General features: G+C 39.4%; 2 protein-coding genes across 5 annotated transcripts in view; both read right to left on the reverse strand.

Annotated features, from left to right (window-relative positions):
• Positions 1–12,729, reverse strand: part of LOC119909276 (E3 ubiquitin-protein ligase TRIM9) — a 43,479-nt gene extending 30,750 nt beyond the window's left edge. For 2 of the 4 annotated variants that reach the window (XM_038727409.1, XM_038727407.1), the window contains exon 1: positions 11,821–12,729. In XM_038727409.1, the coding sequence (XP_038583337.1) occupies positions 11,821–12,627 (807 nt within the window). In that variant the 5' untranslated portion in view covers positions 12,628–12,729. The remainder of the gene's footprint in view (positions 1–11,820) is intronic. The other 2 variants (XM_038727410.1, XM_038727408.1) reach the window with 1 other exon arrangement.
• Positions 12,730–16,984: 4,255 nt separating this feature from the next.
• Positions 16,985–21,671, reverse strand: exoc8 (exocyst complex component 8). The gene is made up of 4 exons (XM_038727063.1): positions 20,397–21,671; positions 18,965–19,218; positions 18,539–18,787; positions 16,985–18,201 (listed from the first exon to the last, which is right to left on the reverse strand). The coding sequence occupies exons 1-4, from the start codon at positions 21,544–21,546 to the stop codon at positions 17,794–17,796; spliced, it is 2,061 nt and encodes a 686-aa protein (XP_038582991.1). The 5' UTR covers positions 21,547–21,671; the 3' UTR covers positions 16,985–17,793.
• Between the last annotated feature and the right edge of the window lie 477 nt (positions 21,672–22,148).

Genomic DNA, 22,148 nt, shown 5'->3' on the forward strand with positions numbered 1-22,148 from the left:
TGCACCATGGCAACATTGACAATTATGTGATGAAGAAATCAGACTAGAATGAATCCACTTCTCCCAAAAGAAAACTGACTTCCTTGTGGAGAATCACCAGAACATAAAGCACATTAAATTAAATAGTACATCTGATTAAGATGTTGCTCTGGTCCTTCAAGATCTATTGCCCAATGTCAGAAAAAAATTGAAATAGAGAGTGAATCAGTGGCAGATTGCAGGGTGAGTTTGGCTACAACCAAGAGCCAGTTCCTGATATGTAACAGAAGATGCAGCTGCCTCCACAATCTCCACTCTGTGCGTCATGGTGCACACTCACATTTCTGTGTCGGACGTCAGTCATTTACACTATAACTACATGCAATTTCATGGTTTTAATTTTCAAATAATATGATACGATACGATATGATATGTTACATGATGATCTGTAGAAAGCATTGATATACCTTTGAAAAGAGTCTGCTCGTGTCATTATGTACTGGCAAGAACACAAAAATAGCACAGAACACATACCATGAAACATCGTCATGGGATAGTACAGCTCCCCGTTTAAACAAAGGAAGATAGTAACAATATTCATAAATAGCTATGTTGAATCTGAAATTAGATTTTGTCATTAGAATCATTCTCATTTACAATCTTACCCTGAACAATCAATGTCATATCAGACTTCCTGCACAAGAACTAATTCTTGATAAAGCCAATAACAACCTCTTAGATTGCTCTATTTTAACCCAACAATCACATGTATGCTTCTGTTACCAAAGCTGTAATTATATATATATATATATATATATATATATATATATATATATATATATATATGTATGTATAAATTATAATGTGTGTATATACAATTGTAACATTATATACACGATTATTATTACTTTCCCTCCCAGACTAGTCAGCCAGCTGTGTTGCAGTATTAGTGTTTCACATCTGGTGGAGGTCAAAACCAATCTCCTTTCCCCTACCTCCTCTTCATCCTCTCATCCACTATCACCCAGCCTCCCAATCCTCTGCTGCTAGGCTACACAGTCATTTTAAGGCTAATATACCCGAGTAGTAACAGTTCAAGTACTAATATAAGTGCACATTTAACCTTAGCCCGACCAAAACAAAATTAGACTCTATTGGCTAAGCTAAAGTAAACAACATAGTCTAGTCATAGTGGCTACATTCTTTGTTTTGTTAATAGAACAAAAGCGATGTTCAAATGGTCATGTGACATGAGCTAATGTGTGGGAGTAACAGAAGATATATTCATATATTCAATTCAATTTTTTTATATAGCACCAAAACTTTATCTCATAGTATCTTTCATATAGAGCAGGTCTGCATCAGAACTCTTTCTTATTTATGTACATTTCAATGTGTGAGTTAGATCCAAAAAGGGATATTAGATTATTAGGGGGGGGGGGGGGGGGGGGGACAGACTGACAGACTCACTGCGTCGCTAGCGTGACTAAGACACCTTGACTTTTTTTGCAAATGTTACAAACCCTAACTCAGAAAAACAAGGAGCAGAAGTTATTCTCCATATAGCGCAGAAAGCCGCGATATTATCAAAGCTGCTACATGAGGCTTTTTAACTATCAATATGTATCATCATCAATATTTATAGCATGCCTGTGCAGCTGTGCAAAAAGGAAGTGTAAATTTACTTCTGCTGGTGCAGATATTGTTTTCCAAAGCTTGCTTCATCTGAGTCAGCACCTTTTACATATTCATAACCATTTTAACTGAGTGGGCCTGTCTTTAATGAGCCATAAAATATATTACTAATACATAAGGAATGTAAAGTTCAAGTTCAACTTTATGTTCCTTCATTTATCTATAAATCAACAGCATGTCCTTGCTGAGGCAGAAAAGGCTACTTCAAATGCTTCCACTTCTGCTTACTATGATGAGACTTTTCACAGTTTGCCACCCAACCAGAGCACAACACTGTCACGTCCTCTCCGGAGAAATGGATTCCTCCCCAGTCGTCTTAGATAAACCGTAACAGGGATCAGTGGCTACAGCCAGATCTGCTGGAATGAACTCCACGAGGAAGCTTAATTTTATCACCCTGACTTTTCCTCGTCGGGGTTAGCTTCTGAGGAGAGAGCCCAGAGGCAAAGAAAGTGCTGCAGAGTAAAGAAGAACAGCCCCTTTAATAAATAATTGATCAGGACATTTTCAGCCCCTCTATTCAATAATTGATCGGGGCATTGTCCATATTAAAAAATGCAGAGGGCAAATTAGGTTTGTTGGAGATGTTAAATCTATTATGGACTATCGTGAGACACAGTACATTTTTCAGAATGCTAACAGAAAATCTTCACCGTTACACTAAAGCAAATGTTACAAAAGCTGTCGAATACCTGGCATACACATACAAGACTAATCTATAAGCATATAAACTGCTGTTTAATTAAGCAGCTTGTAACCGTGGTAACAATGCTCACTGTTGCGCTATAAAATGTTCACACTCTCCTCCGAGGTCTGGCATCAGCGATCATTTTGGTGCCAAAAATAGATCACAAATACTCTCTCTCTGTCTCACACCCACACACGCACACAAACACACACACACACACACACTGTGCTATACTGGTTTAACTACAGGTACACACATAGCATTTCTGCAGAGCAAGTCTGCTGTGTTACAGCCAGAAGAGAGGAAGTGCAGTAAAGTGTGCATTAACCTACATTCAATGCACAAGTCCAGCAGCACAGCCTTGAGTTACTCTGTGCCACTCAGTGTGTGTGTGTGTGTGTGTGTGCGTGTGCGTGTGCGTGTGCATGTGTGTGTACTCATAACATTGTGAGGACAGAAATCTTTTAATACAGTCATATAATGGGGACTAAGCTCCCATGAGCGGGCAAAAATTTGGTCCCCACAAGGTTAACTATTGATTTTAGGGTTAATACTTGCTTTTAGGGTCAAGGTTGGAATTAAGATTAGGTTCCATCTCCTCTTTAAAAGAGCATTCCACCCATTCAGCATTGAACTTCCACAACATTATCGGATTAAAAAAAGGATCAAGATTGATACTACAGAACCAATATCATCTTTTTTTTCCAGGCATACTTCTTTCTTCTCAAAACATGGCACTTACATTACCCACAATGCAACTCAACTGCTGCCAAAACTGCTGAAGATTCAGGTAGCGTCTAATGTAGCCTTGAGCCGCTAGCCTCAAGCAAAGATGAGGAGCAGAGGTCTGGTAACATCGCTTCTTTTAACTCCACACCCCTAGATTTTTTCATTTTCAAACCAGTCCTTAAATCACAAATTCAGATTTTTCAGCTCCCTCTTTTTTACTTTACTTTTTGTTATTTTACTTTACTTTAAGTCTCTCAAAGGCTACATTGCAAAAATCCTTGTTGCTGCTGGACAAAAGCGTCTTTTAATTTAATAAACATAAATGTATCACAAATGATTGAATTCTTTGAGAGCTCCATTTAAAAAACAGCCTTTTCTACCAAATCTAGCAGTATAACCATTTGCAATAAATTATGAATTCCTTGACATTAGTTTCTGAAAGACAGCTGAACTGAATTTTAACTTCTTTCCTCCTTATTATATGTCAATGTATTTAGTTTTCTTGAATAAAGAAGTGATCATTTTCATCGAGGCAGCTGGAGCCTGGACAACAAATACTGACATGTTAAAATGTAAGCATGTTCTGCAATGAAGAAGATGCTGAAATGTCATAAATAAGTACAATACTGAAATAGGACTGGGTTAAATATTTACCCCAGTCCTAATTCAACCTTTATTTAACCAGCTGAACAGCATAATTGAAATTAAAACTAATGCTTTAAAGGTTCTCAAGGGCTCCCGGTAATTTATATTATATAAAATGCGTTCCTAGGTACTGTATTACATTTTAGCATATGTTTCTGTTTGTGTTGCTGGATCTGAGATAACAGGCGAGTGAGGCTGACCTGTCATGGTTTGGCAAACTTGAGGTTAGTCTATCTCAGCCAGTCGGCACAGTTCTGCACTTGCTCTAAATTACCTCAATAGCATCTCTGAGAGATGAAAGCACCTACTTTTGCTGATAAAACTTTTCTTGTAATGTGGCCTGAAGTGCTGAATTCGATTTCAAAGGACATCTTAGATTAGATTAGATTGGATTAGATTAGATTAGATTATTAAAAGACACTCCACGTTACACTGACAAACTCAGTCAATCGGCAGTGTTTTCAGCTTGTGGTCGTGTAAAGCCGATAGTGATGACTTGAGGTTACCTGATTTTTTTCTAATCATGAATCGTGAAGCACCAGTCGCTTGGCAATTATTTAAACAGCTTCTGATGTTTCTGTTGTCAGACTACTGGTCGGAAACTCACTTTCTAAGCACGAGCTGTTTTACAACTCTCATGCTACCCAAAAATACTATGATGGTCCTAAGTGATGTATTGAAACAATGTCATTCTGGGTTGATCTCAAATGCATACCGTACAAGCCAGACGTATTATCGATCAGGCAAATATTCAATACTTCAGTGCAGTTTCACTGTAAATGCAGTGAGTTACAGATCCACATAAAAGCTTCATAAACCGAAATAAAACACATCCCAGATCACAACAAAAAGGCGACAGGCTGATAGTAACATGTTTGTCAAAATGTTTTGTCTCAGCAGACAAGAAAACAAGTGAGACAAAATGTTTACTGTCAACATTAAATTACGCAACATGACAGGAACTGACAATTCTGGCAAGGGAAACGAAATCTAACTTCTGTGTTTACAGTTGAATTAATGAATGAGTTGAATTTTAAAGCCACCAGTGAATGTAAACGTTACCATATCTAGAGATAATGAATAAAGAACTAAATGCCATTGTGGAAAGGGGGCGCGTAGTATGATCTTCGTCTTGATGTTTATCATCTTTCCTCATGATTGATGGCACAATTGTGTCTCAAGTCACTGAATCTGGTGTGTGTTTCCGGTCCTAGTTGGCACGAACCAGCCTTGCTGCCACCCCAACTGTGCTGTGTTGACAGCAGTCATGACTCATGTTACTATACCAGAATCAATCTACATCATCTAAAGTCTTATAGTCAGCCGCACACACCCACTGGCCATCTGGGTTTCTCTACTTCTACCACACACTTGGTGATGCCACAAAATTTAAGTTAGGTTTGATTAAGATCTTTAATGCTTATTTGTTTTGTATTTTTAGTCCATCCATTCATCCATCGTCAACTGCTTATCCTGCGTACAGGGTCGCGTGTGGCTGGAGTCAATCCCAGCTGCCATCGGGCGAAAGGCGGGGTAAACCCTGGACAGGTCGCCAAACCATCGCAGGGCTGTATTTTTAGCCCTCCCTATTTATTTATTTTGCTTTACTAAACATCTTTTTGTGCAAATAAATGCTAAAACAATTTGTGAGTGCATCAGTTGATATGACAATATATTCTTAGGCAGTGAAATAATCACCTGACAGAGGCCAACAATATAGTTGTGAACCCCAATTCCACTGTGAGGTTTAAGTCTATAAAACACCCTGAGAATCATTTGAAACCACTGGATGGGCAATGGTTTGTATGCAGCTGACTCGCCATTTCTCAACAAACAAATCTCACCAACAACTACTAAAACAAGGCATCAAAGGAAAAAATATGCATGTTTCACCAACTTCATGGCCCGCTCATGTCACCTGAAATATATTAAGAAACGAGGTTCTAGTGCATAGAAACTGATTTTGGTAGCAAAGCAAAATGAAAGGTTTCATTTGGTTAAGGCTGATCTAAAATCATAGGGGTTTACATACTCTGATTTGACCCAAACTGATTTATTTCTGAGGCTTTCCACATCACAATGACAAATTAACCAGGAGGAAGATGTTAGCCTCTTTTGAAAATAACAATCTGAGCTCAATGACACTTATCAAGGCAATCCTCAATCAATGATCCCATTTAAGGATGAAATATCAAAAGAAAACTATCAATCTTCATGACAAATTGCAAATCTGATGCAAAAAGTTTACAAAAGCACACACATTCAAACGCCTTAAATACTATGTGCTGGACCGAAATATATTAGACACTCTAGATAATGATCCCATGAACATTTATTAGTATATATGACATGTCGGGACAGGGAAACTGAACATCAGTCCATATTTTGGAAATGACAACATAAATAACTTTGCTTTGTTTCACTGTCTAGAACAGCTGACCGAAAAGGTTCAGAAACTGGAGATCAAATCACAGCAGAAAAAAATTAAGATAAATCTGACGACAAAAGAAAGTGTAGAGACACATGACGGACATTTTAAACAGCTTCCTGTCAGGGACACAAAGGGAGCAATTAAATTTTGGTGCTGTATACAGATCCTACATCATTTCTCGCACATTAATGGTCCAATCTTTGACGTACCACACAGAAATCTTAAAAAGCCACCCAGGGCAAAGGAGAACATATTCTAACATCTTGGGGAAAATGAAATATTTTGATCAAGGCTTATATGCTAACATACAAAAAGACATAAGTCCAAGCTTACCCCCCAAAAAAGCTATTAGAGGAGAGGCAGAAATGTTAAATCACATATTGTTTGGTGTTTGGAATCAAGAGAGCACACAGATTTGTCATTTCGAGGAAGAGGATGCAAAAGATGTTTTTGAGAAAGGGGATGTTAGAGAGATCCAACACCTGTACACATCGGAGCAGATAAAAGGCAACCCTGTCTCCTAGAAAGTACATTTATACACTACTAATTCATTTTTCCAAATATATTTTTTGATGAAACTGAAATCAGTGGTAAGGTTTTTTCTTAGGTTAGTGGTTAGGGAGAGGGAGGACTGGGGGACCAAGGCAGGGTTCACAGCCAGAGTCGTTAAGGTTAAGGAAAGATTGTGGTTTCATTTAACTTACAATAAAGGAAACACCAAATGTTTAACCCAGACCACCTTTGCATAATCTTGTAGCAAATTACAATGTTTACATTTTACCAATATGTGCAACATTTTAACTTAAATTTCCCCAAAAGTTTGCTGTTTAAATTGAGTATATAAATGTAATTTCTAAAAGATAGGGTTGTGGAGCGAGAGACCCTTGAACCAAAAGCTGCGTGCAAAATGGCTTAAAGGTAAATGGTGAAAAAAATATATAGAGAGAGGAGGTAGGTAAGAGATGCAGGTACACATCTTATGGTTTAACTTTAGAGCCACTCTGCAGGATAATGAGTCTGTCTGTCTTGGTATATACAACAGTTCTAACATAACAAGAAACACTTTTCACATGGTAATAGCACAAAACTTTAATTATCAGCTTCAGTTCACAAATACCATTGCTACTGTCCACCAGAAATACTTAGGCATATATGTTAATATGATAAAAGCCAAATCTGTCCCATTTAAAAATCTAAAATCATGACGGTGCAAACACTGAAACACACACAGCACGAGAACTAGCAACTCTGCATTTGTGGTTTTTAATATTTAACTCAGAGCAGTGCCACAGCTAGCTGCTCTTAACTGGACTGAGATAAGTCACACATGTGTGTGTGTGTGTGTGTGTGTGTGTGTGTGTGTGTTTGTGTGTGTGCTTTAAATATAAATAGACAGTGTGTTTTATGCTTGACTGATCAGGGAGAACTGGATCAGTGTGTCTTCCTCTGCATTCCCACAGCGGAAGTTCATCTGCTTCACTTATGCATATTTATGCCTTCTGAGTGTGTGTGTGTGTGTGTGTGTGTGTGTGTGTGTGTGTGTGTGTGGGATGTATATGTGTGTGAGTGTGTGTATGTCCCTCTGAGTGTGTAGCAGTGGGACAGTCAACCCCAGGCTGTTTGATTTACAACAATGATGATCTAAATGCCTTTCCTTGATATTTTAGATACAGGACTTGTAAAGCATAAAAAAACATGCACATACTGTACACACACATGTGCTCAGAATAGTGGTGGGCAATATGGTCCTACAATTATATCACAATATTTAAGGGTATTTCTACAATAACTCTTGAAAATATGACAAAATACTGAATAATAAGTTTGTTGTATTGAGCCCATTTGTTGTTACAGTCTTCTAGCACTACTTACAGTATATTACATGGTTTGTTTTACGTCTGATCTTTGGTAACCAACCACTTCCACACTACTGAAGTCACTTCCCTTTCTGGATCTGTCTTCTCCAGCCATGCTTGTTGTTGCAGTGTGTAATGGTAAACCACATGAGACATAATGTTATTCTCAGTCTACAATCCACTAAACACACAGTAAAATGCCCCCAACACACAGCAGTCATTCATCAGTACAACATCATGTATGCACTAGCAGCCCATAGTAAATAAAAAAATATTATTCACATCCACGGGATGACATTTTCAAGCCAACAACATGAACACCGAGCAAACACACAACAGACAGTGCGTGAACATTTCCCTTGAGCTGCAGAGGCCTGCAGGTCTTAAAATCCTTAAAATAATCATTGATTTAAAAGTGCTTAAAAGTGAGAGAATTTAAACAATCCAAACATCCTACCTGAAGATGTAATTAACTGGTTTAACTTACTAAATGACTCACGAATATAATAAATTATTAAAAATGTATATCTGAAAGTAGCCAAAGCAAAGCAAGTATATCCAGATAGAGATCAAGTAGGGTTACTCCACAAAACCATGTATTAAATATTATTGAAGAGAAGACAAAGGTTCTTGAGCACTAAGTTAAGAACTGGTCTTGTACGCCAGGTAGATAAATGTATTCCTGGTACACAGTGTTTGTGTGGTTTTTGGTTGACAAAAGGTGGACCATACACAGTGACCGTACCAGCTTACCAGCTTACCAGTTTACCAGCCTACTGAAAAAAAATCAGTTAAAATTTGTCCAAAGGTATTTTGGTTCTGGCAACATTTATAGAAAGAACATGTATGAAAAGAACATGGCACCTGAATCCTTATAGTTGGAAATTTCAGAAGTCCAGAGTTCGATTAATATCATCCACCGATATTAGCTTCATTGTATTGTTTCGTACTGGCATTCCTTCTGTTGGCCAAAGTAATGTTGCTTTTGAAAGGGTTTCATTTTTGGTGTATGGAGCTGTACGTCATTATTTGTTATGTGTTGTGGGTTGTTGTTTTCCAGTGTCCTGTAAGCTCATACAGGCTCTGCACTGAAAAAATCAATCAATGGAATCAGTATTCAGCCTGTTCAAGGTTTCACAAGACGTTTAATCTGGTCATTCCTGAGAAAAATCCTTTGGGCGCACAGAAGGAGAAGCATTTAGATGCACTTGGTGCTGGGAGCCTGTCCAAGTGTCCGTTCGGCGTCAGACTCTGTTATCGATCTCCCTCAACGTGAAGGACACCGTATTAACTAAGTGGCAGCTATCCCTTATTCATACACTGCTCATTACTTATCAACGCCCTCTCACTCCTGCACGCTGATGGGATTTTCACGGTCCATTTATGGGACAGGGTGATAGAGGGAAGGATGGAGGAAGGGCGGGAGTAAATTAGGGTAAATGAGGGGGAGGAGAGAGTGTAAATAAGAGACAGAGATGAAGAGAAGAAGGGATGCAGACATGTGGAGAAGGTGAATGATGAGCATAAGACAGAAAGAAGCTGAAGAAAAATGATGAATGGAAAGACTGGAGGCTTCGAATCACACACAAAAAAAAAGACAGACAGGCAGAAAGATTAGTCCCAGTGTCCCACTTAGCAGGAGACAGACAAAATGGCTTTTGATTTACAAAAGTCTGACGATCATGATAATGATCGCCTTCCTGGTAAACACATGAAGTCGTCTGATAAAAGAATGAACCTGTACAAAATCAAACAGCAGCCTCTTAAATATTAGCTCTAGTGGTATTAATATTCCTTTGAACACTTTGGAGTCCCGCCCTGGGGACTTTAATAACCATAATCTCATAATAAATAAGGAAATTGTATTGTTAAAAATTAAAATACTGTTAAAATGCTGCACAAATCACCCACTGTGCAATCTAATCTGGGCTTACATCAGAATAAAAATGTTAACAGTTCAGTGGGGTCACACTGTAACCTGAGAGACATGAACTGGAGTTGACCCCAACAGCAGACAGTTAAATTAATGAAAGAGTCATTAAAAAAATGAATGAAATCATAAATCACTTTAATCATCCTTTAATGAAGCAGGCGGGTGATTTTTGGCATGCAGGGGGGAGAGTGGGGGAGGGATGGGCTTAGATGGCAAAACACTGTGTTATGGAGGTTTTTGCCAAATCTTGTCCAGGCTTTACAGTAAGTGATTTTAATTTTTGTGTCATGAATGCAACTCTAAATTAATATAAGCCAGATCCAGATTAGGCTACTGCATGTACATTTTCAAACAATAATAATCAAACCAATTTGAATACTGTTTACCGTCAGGTTTTCCGACCTTTTACAACATATATTATATAATAATAATAATAATAAATACAAACTAAATCGTTCCTCTTGCCTTCTTTTCCAGGCTTTTGAGGTAAAGCTAGCAAACTTAAACACACAGTTAAACAGCCCTTACATTTTTTTAACATATTAAAGTTTTGTCTAGACATTTTGGAAAATTTACTCTTTTAAATCATCATAGTACATAAATACAGAAGAAAATGGGACTTTTCCACTTGTCCCAAATCACACAGCTCAGTCGGTTTATCTCCTGCCAGCCTCAACAGCTAGAGGGAGAGTACCAGTTCCCAACTGTGCTACGAAATATTTTGGCTTCTATAAGCGAGATAAATTGCAGTGTTGGAAATACTTTTTTTTTTTTACTTAATAAAAGTATCAGTGCCACAAGGATAAAAGAAAATCCATTACAAGTACAAATCCTGCATTCAAAAACAGAAGTATTAGCAGCAAAATATCTTCAAGTATCACAAGGAAAAGTACAAATTATATATATATATGTGTGTGTGTGTGTTTTACATATAAATCTTGATCTGAGAAGTAACTAGTAACTATAGCTATGAATAATTAAGTATAAAAAACATAAAATGGAAATACTCAAGTTCCTCAAAAATGCAGTACTTTGAGTACATGAATTTATTTTCCATTACTGATAATGAATGAATACTGATACTAATAACCATATTTCTTTAAACTTAAATAAAAGCTTAGTTTTAATTATTATCCCACCCCGTCCTGATCCTGCCTGAGGAACTACAACTAACCCCTCCTCCCACACTACAGTCACTGCTCACATCACCCATTACATACATATGTAGGCCAGTACACATGAAATACGAGGTGCCATGTGACCTATTCAAATAATGACTCATGCACACAGTCCAGGGTTTAATGCCTACAGTTATTATTGTAATATTGTGAAATCAATCAGGGTTCCACATACATTAAACTCAACAGAGGATTGCAATGTTTTTTCACTTTTCTGTGACTAACATTTGACCTCAGACTGTAGCATCCTCTCCGTTTAGTACAAATTCACTTGCAACATCACAAAGCAGTTAGCAAACATTTACCAGCAAATAACCAGCACGAATATGACAGAAGAATGCTATGAGATGAGAAAGGCTTTGGTTTGACACCATGTAAGGTGATATTAGTACATCTGGTAATAAACACTGCTGTTGAGTGTGTGGGTGAGTATTTCTGCTTAAAAACATGGGGGGGGGGGGTCCCTGACAGCACACATGCATGTGAGTGAGTGAGTGAGTGAGTGAGTGAGTGAGAGAGAGAGAGAAAGAGACTGTAGTGTGTGTGAGCCATACATCTCATTAGGACTTAACAGTAGAACAATATCCTAATTGTTGATATAATAAATAAATAATGTTTGCTTAAAGGCATTCAGGCTCAGTGTATCCTGTGAACATAAAACTGTGGGTGCGCGCGTGTTCGCTCACCTTGTGTTGTTTCCACATCACGGCCAGCGGTTTGATGTCGTGCTTGGCGTGTTTTCCCTCCTCCAGACACTTCATACACACCGGAGTCTTGCAGCTGTAGCAGTACATGTTGAAGTTTTCCGCCTCGTGATCCACGCAGGTCGCCGGTTTCCGCGCAGTGGCGGGCGGCTGCTGACCGCCGCTCCCTCCTCCGCTTGCCGCGCCACCTCCTGTCGCTTGGGTCCGCGGCGGCACCAGGCGGTGCTTGGCGAGCGGACCGCGAGACGGGTGGCACCGCTGCTGGCAGGCGTTACAGTAGAAGACATCGCACTGCTCGCACATCACCGCCGCGTCCACCGGGTTGCGGTCGCACAGCTGGCATTTTACCGCGGTAGAAGAAGAAGAGGAGGAGGCGGCGCGGTTCTGCTGGTACCGCGCCACGATGGCCTCCAGCAGCCGGTTCCGAGGGAAACCCCGAAGCCCCCGCTCATCCAGGGAGACGCTCCGGTGACACAGCGGGCAAGTGAGCGAGCAGTGTCGGTGGGGGTTGGCCGGCGGAAACACCCGCACCCCGTTTGGAGACTTGAGCTGGCACGGCGTGTACGAACCGTACCCGCTGTCCGTCTCGCTGTACAGACTCATCTTGTCCATGTCCAGGTAGTCGTAGTCAGAGCTGCCCGAAGCTCGGTTCTGCACCGGGGTCTCCCCGTCCGGGGTCTGCACGGTGATGTTCCGAGCACACGCCAGGCAGACATTGTGGGAGCAGGGCAGCAGGATGGGATCCTTGAAGAGAGAACCGCAAACGGGACATTTTAACTCTTCTTCCATCGCTCCCGTCTGTTTCGGTGGACCGGGGGGAGAATCGGCTTCAGTGAAAACACTCCAGCACCTACTGACACGGACAGCTCCCTACGAGGCTTTGCGCAGGCGCAAAGAGGGGCGGAGATTGTGATGCTTGTGATTTGAGTTGATTGATCGGGTCAATTTATTCACAGACTCTGAAACATGCAGATCTCCCTGACTGTTATTTGTAGACACTGCCACACTCTATATTTTATAGCCCCTGTTAAATACTTTATATATTAAATACTTTAGTTACTCAGTTAACTGCTGTTATTTTCCACATAGCCTAGATAAGATATTCCTTTATTAATATCCCATAGGGGAAATAAAAATTGGCACAGCAGCACAGAGGGAATCAAAAAAGAGCAAAATACAACAAAAGTAGAATCAGCTTAACATTCTGTATAAATACAGGCTGTATACACACTATAGACAATCAACATACAATTAACAATCTATGTAGATGTGTAAATACACACTGTATACACACTATTTACAATTAATAACAATTATGTACAATTGAATATAGTCAAAACAGAATCAAAATAGATTCTGTCAGTCAGGTGGTTTCTGTAGCGTATGTTGAGAAAATTAAGGTATATGCTGTCTTTAAAGTCTCCACACTGCCAGGAATTTTACTTTAAACATAAAGGCCTATCAGGTCTTAAAGTTGGAGAATCATCTTTTAAAATACTATTATAAAATAAATAATTTTAGAATGTATAGTCCAGCCAAAATGCTAAACCCAAAAAAAATCTCCCAAAAAGAAATGGAAATACCAACTATATAACATAAAACTCCTCAATTATCTGTTTGTAAATACGTTTGTGTGGCAAACCATATAGAGAAGAAAAATACTGTCAAATGGAGGCGAGAAGAGCAATGGTGATTCAAAATACAAACTAGTCAAAGAAAGATGTACAATGAACATTAAACAAAATCGTGATATAGCTTATGTACTTAGTTTTATGTTCCTAAGTTTCTTTCTTTCTTTAAAAAAAATACAGAATTTGAAGAAGAATAATTGCAATATCTTGTACTTAAAAAAAAAAAAAATCAATCAAATGCAGTGTATACATGCTCAAAATTTACTTTTGCCTTCTGAAATGTGATAGAGTAGAAGGATAAAGTATCATAAAACTGAAATCAAGTAAGGCAAATCTGTTTACAAATCTCATAGCCTAATCTATATCGGTATCTACGTGTGACTCTTCTGGCCAGAAATTCAGCAATAAAAAAAAGAAAGGAAGCTCAATTAATTTCAGTTAGTAAAGGAAATGTCTTTTATTCTTAGCTATCCTTAGGGTTATACAGGGAACACAAAGGCCACGATTGTCGATCATCATGTCAGCAGTGATGGTGATGCTGATAATGGTAATTTATTGTGACTGCCTGATGATCCGTATTTGTTCTGCCTGTCAGTCTGAGCCAGATGAGCACAGTGGCATAACTAGCATATACCAAACAAAGATGGGATAAATTAAGTTAAAACTCAGCAGACACTAATGATGACTGTGGATGTGAAGATCCTCGATCCTACCAGAGAGGACAGATGCTCAAAGATTTGTAGTCAGTTCAATCATAACATCTTTGTGTTGTGTGACATTAGCCTTCTGTGTTAGCTAAACATTTAATTGACCAGACAGCAGCCGTGACTGAAATCCCTCAGGGTGCAGCATTACTCCCTCCCACTGGGACAGCTTTCCCATTTATTAGGCCTGTTAGCATCCCATTACCTAGTTACAGATCTGTTCTGTGGTAAATTGAATACACTTTAATGCAAAGATATACACAAACTTACACATTGACCTCCTCCAAATACTTTCATTGCCAAACCTAAACTTTAACCACAATCTAAGGAAGAGCTGCAAATCCAACAGTTCAGATGAAAGCTCAAGTTAAATGGTCAAGTCTAAATGGCTTCGTAAAGGGTAGCACTCTTTGAGAAATGCTCCTGTAGAAAATCACAATACCCATCCAGCACTATCCCGTTAAAATTGCAGTCAAAGAAGAGTTATTTTTAAACTGTATGACACAGAAAATAGGGCTCCATTTTATGCATTTGTTTTTCCATTTCATGTCAAAAGTGGAGTCAGCTGTTCAAAAAGAGAGAGCAAGGACAAACAGACTGAACATATTCATCATTATCATCAGCCATTAAGGGGCCCATGTAGATTGACTGAATCAAACAGTGTGTATATCAGTTTGTTTTCACTGAAAGCAGCTGCTTGCTTCATTTGCATTGCATCTGGTGCTGATGAGAACAGAGAGAATAAACCAAAACAGTGAAGTTGTGGGTTAAAAACTAAACCAATGAGCTGAAAGACACTAGAAAGCTCTGTAGAGCTGAGGAGAACTGCAGTCTCATGACAATTAGCTGTGGATTCATCACTACAAGCAACCTCGTTTCAGATTAGTCAGGGTGGTGATGGCGCAATGGCTAAGATGCCTGCCTTTGGTGTGAGAGATTTGGGTTCAATCCCCCAACAGTGTGTCCATGAGCAAGACACTTAACCTCTCGTTGCTTCAGAGGCGTGCGACCTCTGACATGTATAGCAATTGTAAGTTGCTTTGGATAAAAGCGTCAGCTAAATGAATAAATGTAAAGTTGACCCATTGTTAATATCAAAACATTGATTACACAGCTTTAAATGTATTCTGTAAAGAACTTACATGTGATTATATCATGTTTTTATTTATAAAATTCTGATGATGTAAGTTGTAGTTTGAAGAGAAATGAGACAATCCAGTTCAAAAGGTGTCAATTTTGAAACTTGTCCTGCATGGCACAAAAGTAAAATCCTACCCATAGCAGCTTTAATAACAGCAGCGGAAAATAAAAGCAAAGAAGTGTTACCATCAAAATACTGTACCTCTGATGAGTTGAGCATCTCCCAAATGGGAATTTGTAGAACTGCATGTATGTGAAGCAAAATAAGGCTGGAGAAAGTTAGATAACATGTTTTTATTCTTTAATCAAAGGAGAATGGGCTGAACGAAAAAAAAACTGCCATCTATTCACCACATGAAACTCATCACGTTGACTGAATGAATTCCTTTCGAATAATCTGACCAGCCGGATTCTTCTTCTCTGAGGATAAGCTGATAACTTCACCCGAGGCTTTCCTTGAGCCCTCGATCACATCAGTGATTATAATGTGATGAGCTGTGAAGCAGAGAGAACAATCATGTGTTGAATGGGGGCTAAAAATATCTCTGCCTGCTATGTAGCATGTTAGGCTTTGTCGCTGCTGGGATTTGTTTAACACAGAAAGAGAAGAAATTGTTTTCATATTGCAATAACAAAATTTAAATTGGTTTTACTGCAGTTTTACTTACAAAACAAATGTAATGCTGGGGTACTACAATGTGTATTTGTAATATTGTCACTTGATTTATGAGTAAAAAGACTCAAGTGCTGTGACTTAACATCTGAATATTGTCTACCAACCTCGATATTCCATATTTTTACATTGTAAGCCGCCACAAGAGGGCAACATTGCCATAAAACCAGGATTAATAAATACTGTGTGAATGACAGCGCTTTTATTTTATACAGAAAAGATTTTTTATAATCTTGTTTTTAAGAAAATCAATCCAATATAAAAGCACTATTTATACTAACACACCTGGGATGATTGCTCTGCAAACCGCTAGATTCAGGATGAGATTTATTAAATTCTCTGCAACCTTGATTTTTCATTCATCATCACACAGATCTATTGAAGATGTAATGCTGATTTCTTTTAACTAAATGTACAGGGTAAATAACCTGGAGTGAAACAGCAGGATCTTTTAACAGCTGACGTTTTGACCATCATTAAGTTGCCATGACAAGTCACAATGCTTGCTGTGAAAAAGGTCGATAAATCTTATTCTCTTGGGAATGATAGAGAAAACTAAGAGTGCTCTGATGTGAGTCAGAGAGATAAAAGTACAAGTTAGATAAGACATGTAGCAGGAAAGAAAAGAAAAAAAAGCAGTGATGCTCAAAAATATGAGTCAAATACAAATAGATGTCACTCACAATGTAGTAGGACAACCATGTGTATTTAGGCACAATGCTCAAGTTTGGGCAAAGTTTAACTTGTATTTTAACGCACTGGCTCATTTACTATTTCCCCGAACATTGTTACAGGCTAATACAAATGCAATTACTTTATGCATTGAAGAGGAGGTGAAATATTTTCAGCTTCCAAACGGGGACATAACAAAAAAGTTTATGTTACTGACTCTTAACCGATTGTTTTACATAACAGACAATGAGGCACAAACATACTAAACACTTGCTTTGTTAGTCAGTGCAACTTTCATCTTCCTGGAAAAATACAACAAAACAAGATTGTGCTTACATGATGAGCTTTATTATATTTCACGTGTTTTTCTTAAACACAAACTTTGAGTATTACAACCAGTGCATTTGCTTTTCAGTCATCCCTTTTAATCAGTCTTATTATGCTAGAATTCCATTTAGTGTCTAATAACAGGTCCAATAGCCCCAAAAAAAGCTTTCCATGAGTACAGACATATTTTATCAAGATCGAATTTTTGCCAAAGTCTGTAATAAATTGTGTAATGCCATTTCAGAGAAAACAGGGTCCTACATGTGAACAAAACTGCACATAACATCAGAAAATGTACACACACTGATCGGCTGTTTGTCTGAAATATGTCCTTAATGTATTTGTTTATTACACAAACTTTGAGAAGAGAGCATTTCTTGGTTATCACTACAGTCTGACATCAAAAGAGCCCCATAAATCAGCTGTTAACTCAAAAGGGACTTTCCACTGACATTTGGAACATGTTCTTTGATCAAATCAAATATTGGATGCAGCAATAGGGATTTGGGAAAGCAATAGTAATATAAGTTTTCATCACTATCAGCTAGTATCATCTTTGTGAGTTGGTGCAAAGTCAGGTGCAAAGTAGCTTTGTACACATACCTATCTTAAGGTTTCTTAGCCTGCCGTTCTCCATGTTGTATCCTGTAATTTAGTGTCCTGCCATCTCAAAACAACCAATAACTAACGCTTATTTTGAAGTTCTGAGTTGAAATTGCCAGAACAGTCAGTGAAAGAGCTTTCAGGTGTTTTTTGTCCACCATCCATTTTTGCAGTCACACATCTTTTTTTAAATGAGCCATCAGTCTCAGACCAAAGATGTGGTACTCTCTGGATTGATTCGAACCGGTCTGTTGCTCTTCCTCAGGTCCTGCAGCTGTTTGGCCGGCTTGCCCACGGCCTCTTCAAACCTCAGCTCCACCACCGGCAGTACGGTGTCGTGGAGGAAGGTGGCATTCCGCACGATGAAGGCCTTCTTCTCAGGGTCCTGCTCACAGCGGAGGCTGTAGTCCACGTGCTGCACGGCGACCAGGATGATCTCCCTCAGGCTCTCCAGCAGCACCATGTGCAGCTCGGGGAAGTAGAGCTTCAGTCCTTCCTCCAAGAAGCTCATCAGCTGCTTTGTGAAGGCCACGATGGTGTAGCTCAGGTTCACCCAGCAGTCGTCGCCAGTGTACTGCTCAAAGCTGCCCATGCCACAGCTGCGCATCTCGTCCTGCAGAGAGAAAAATGAATATGGTAATGTTTCAACAGATAGAGAATTTAACACCTTTTTTCATTAACACCCAGCATTTGGCAGGTAAAAATGCCTATCACAATTTACCGGAGTCCAAAGTTACATCTTAAATATTGTGTTTTGTCCAACCAACAGTCAAAAACCCAAAGATATTTAGTTTACAATCACATAGAATGGACAAAAGCAGCACATCCTCACACTCAAGAAGCCGAAACCAGAGCATGTTAGGAATCTTTGCTTGATAAATCACATTTGTCGATCAACTAAACAATTAATCCAATAAATGTTTCAGGACAGACAGACAAGCCAAATCCACCTTGAGTTTAGTCAGAGCCTCGGGGGTCATGAGGTTCATCCTCCTCCACATCTCCTCAGAGTTTCTGTGCTTGGTGGCTTCCATGATGATGTCCTTGTAGCTCAGCAGGGCTGCCTTGATGTCTTTGACCAGCAGCGACTGCAGGGTGAATGTCAGGTCCAGGCCGATCTCAGTCAGCTGCTGACAATGCTCCTTGGCCACTTTAACACACTCTGCTGCTGTCGACAGGCTCTCCTTACTGTCAAACACCTGATAAGAGACACCAAACTCATTTTATTAAGACATAAATATACCTTCACAAGTTATCAAATGACATAATTCACTCTCTGGCTGCCAAATCATAAGGCTTTACCTCCTGCACTAGTTTTTTACTTGCCAACAGTTACTTAAAATGCCTGACCTTCTAGTTTTTAATCTTCCGCCTACCTGCTTGCTGAAGGCGTCCACAAACATCCTCATGGCTGATCTGGACCAGACCACAAAGGCGGAGTAGCAGCCCGTGTTCCCTGCAAAGTCCATCTCAAACTCTTTGGCCGTCTCCAGCAAGCTTGTGAAGAAGTTGTTGCAGAGTTTGTGGATGTAGAGCAATGTGGCTCCTTCTATGCGCAGCTGCCTTATGGCCGTCTGGACTGCAGCAGCACGGTTCTTCAGGAACAGCTCACAGGCTTTGGTGGACTGGCCTGAAATAATGGCAAAAAGTAATTCAAATGTTCTGCAAATATATGTTCTAATGTAGTGAGACAGCACATTTTTCATAGCATTTATGCTGCCATACTATACATATGGGGGTTTAAGAGATTTAGTTTTGTCCATCACAATACACTGAGTTTGTGCATGAGACTTTGAAAGAATGTTTAGAATATAATTTAAGAAGATAAAATTTTTGAAAATATATCTGAACAGCTAATACATAACAAAGTGAAATGTTGTGATTTTTAAATACTCAAAAAAGTGTGGTTCTTCATTTTTTCCTGATTTTCAGATCATTTGAATTCATTGTCTCATTCACTCTTTTCTTTCCGTGTGTTCCCAAGCTGCAATTTTGAACACAGGTTTATACTTTACCAGTATGTTTTTGACACTGTGTTGAGTTTGGTCCAAAAACTCAAATTTATGTCCAACCATTTCTAGACAGGAAAAATGTATCCACTCTAATCTGTACTGGGACTACTGTCTGCACCAAACCATAATATCAAATCTTGAAATTTCATTAAATCAGTTTTAATGAATTACCAAGTGATGATCAGTTAGAAGATAGTTAACCTAAGAAACTATTCTAATAGTATAACGTATAACGTATAAAGAATCAAAAACAGGAATGTTAACCTGCAATTATTCTACAACTATAATAGTTTTCATACCTAAACCCTATAAGAAATTGTTGTTCCTCAAGTTAAAATGATCAGTTGATAGATACACCAACAAAATTCTTTTTCCAAGCAAAAACGACACAAAATCACCAGTTTCACCTCCTCAGTGGTGAGGATTTGCTGCTTTTGTTTATCTTATGCGATAAGAAACTAAATATGTTTGGACAAAATAAGCAATATGAAGACATCACCACGGACTAAAGGGAATTGTAATGGACTTTTTTCATCATTTTCCTGCATTTTATAAACCACTATTTTAATTTATTTAAAAAATGACTGCTAGTTGCATTTATACACCCTAAATGTGTGAAACACTGCAGGCAGCATTTATTTATCTACAATCACACTTTGACAGCCTCCGATAACAAAATCTTGAAGGCTTCATTGTTTGCATGCTCGCTCCAAGTATTTAAAATAGATTTAACACCTACATGAAAATTTATTTTTTGTTTGTGTGTGCGGGGATGGTTATGAAAATAAAGCAGAACCTAGTCTGATCAGCTGGGACACGGCCCGCCGCGTGGCTTTGGGTCCACCTCGAAGTGAGCGATCTGGAGACAACTCGAACACCAGGACCTCTGTCAGCTGCCGCACACGCTCATCCACCTTCACCCTCAGCTCTTTGACCCTCTGGGTGACCGGCTGGTCTTTGAGATACTCGTTGAGCTTGTCCAGCAGGTCCACGGCGCCCTCAAAGTCTCTCTGGGCAATGCAAACATCCAGATCCTCCGGCAGCCCCTGGATCCACTCAGGACTGAGGTCCACGCTTTCTTCAGCGACGGCTCGTTCGTCCTCGTCCACATCGAAAGGATTGGTGGACACCTCGGCCCTTACAGGAGAAGTAGGGGCCTCTTCCTCTTTCTTGTGCTTGTCCTTGGTGACTTTGTTCTTCTTGGTTTCGTCCAGGATCTCCAGCCACTCCTTCTTGATTTTGCTGTTCTCCGCCTGGAAGATGCGACTGTCTGGGAACATGAGGATCTTGAACATGTCCTTCATGGGAGGGTTGTCCTTTACGTTAACCACAGCGAAGCTCTCCAGGTCATACAGGGCGTTGTATTTATACTTGACGGTTCCTCGACGGTTTGGCAGCCAGGTGGCGATTAGCAGACAGTCGTTCATCAGGAAAGCGTGCACCTTCTGGATGGGGGACATGTTGTCAACATCAAACTCCACAAGGTCACCATTGTAGACCAGGTGCCTTCCTGGGGTGTCCATGATGTTTTTACCGCCTTCCACTTTCTCCAGCAGCGAGGTGAGCGTCCTCTGCTTCACCTCCTCGGTCTCTTTGGGGAAAGCAGCCTGCATCTCTTTAGATGTCTCATCCTTGTCTGTGGACAGCAAGGCCTGAGTGATGCTCTCCATGATGCTCTTCTGCTCTGTCAGGATGTGACTCAGCTGGTACATCTCGCTCTCCAGGTAGGAAATCTCTTTGGCCGTTTCGATGAACTGTCTGTAGTTCTTATAGACATTTTTCTTCAGGTTTTGAGCCGTTTCGTCCGCCAAGGTTTGGATTTTTTGGCGATGCTCCTGCAAATCCCTGTCGCCATCGGACTGCTGTGACAGCTGCTTCACGTAGTTTTGAGGCTCGAAATTAGGCGATTCGAGGAGCTTCCGTAGTCGGTTCCCCGTCTCCGACATCTTCTACCGTGTGTGCGTTTACTTAAAATAAAATACTGACAAATTAGTGTTAAATGTAGACAGAGGAAGTGTTCATCTAGGATCTTCCTAGGTTCTTATCCGCTTTCAACCCAAACAGGAAGTTGACACCCTGAACCGCACGGAACTCAGAAAACATGATGGCCAACAAATCTCATGATATAAACATTTTTCAAGAACATTTTGTCACGTATACAAGCCATGTACAAGCCAAAATCGATATTTTCGATAAATCGATATTTTACTAGAGCATTAGAAATACCAACTTTATGCAAGACTTGACTTGTTGCTTTTTATTTATTTAATCACTAAATTACAACAGAAAACCCCGAGTTGATTTTAGATTGGCCAACTACTTAAAACGAAGAAGACAACAAATCCCAGAATGCCTTTCTTTGACTTCGAACAATTGTGAGTTTTTTTCAAGTTAGCGAGAGTTACTCAACTCTAAAGCGGAAAAAAGTGTTATCACAAGAGTAAAATATTAAACGATTTAAAAGCATTAGTATATGGCACAGAACAACAAATAATCGTACTTTGGTTCTTTAAACAAAAAGAAAAAATAGTTGTATTAAGAACACACG

Source organism: Micropterus salmoides, unplaced genomic scaffold (genome assembly GCF_014851395.1).
Source record: "Micropterus salmoides isolate LMB-PRFRI ecotype aquatic unplaced genomic scaffold, ASM1485139v1 Ms_hic_scaffold_18, whole genome shotgun sequence".
In the NCBI taxonomy this organism is placed as follows: Eukaryota; Metazoa; Chordata; class Actinopteri; order Centrarchiformes; family Centrarchidae; genus Micropterus; species Micropterus salmoides.

Excerpts from the sequence above, each read along its gene's own strand:
- exoc8 (XM_038727063.1), bottom strand. The coding sequence starts at position 21,546 with ATGTCGGAGACGGGGAACCGACTACGGAAGCTCCTCGAATCGCCTAAT. Across the intron at positions 19,219-20,396 it reads GTCCCAGCTGATCAGACTAG|GCCAGTCCACCAAAGCCTGT; the intron begins GTTCTGCTTTAT and ends CCATTATTTCAG. Across the intron at positions 18,788-18,964 it reads TGGACGCCTTCAGCAAGCAG|GTGTTTGACAGTAAGGAGAG; the intron begins GTAGGCGGAAGA and ends GTCTCTTATCAG.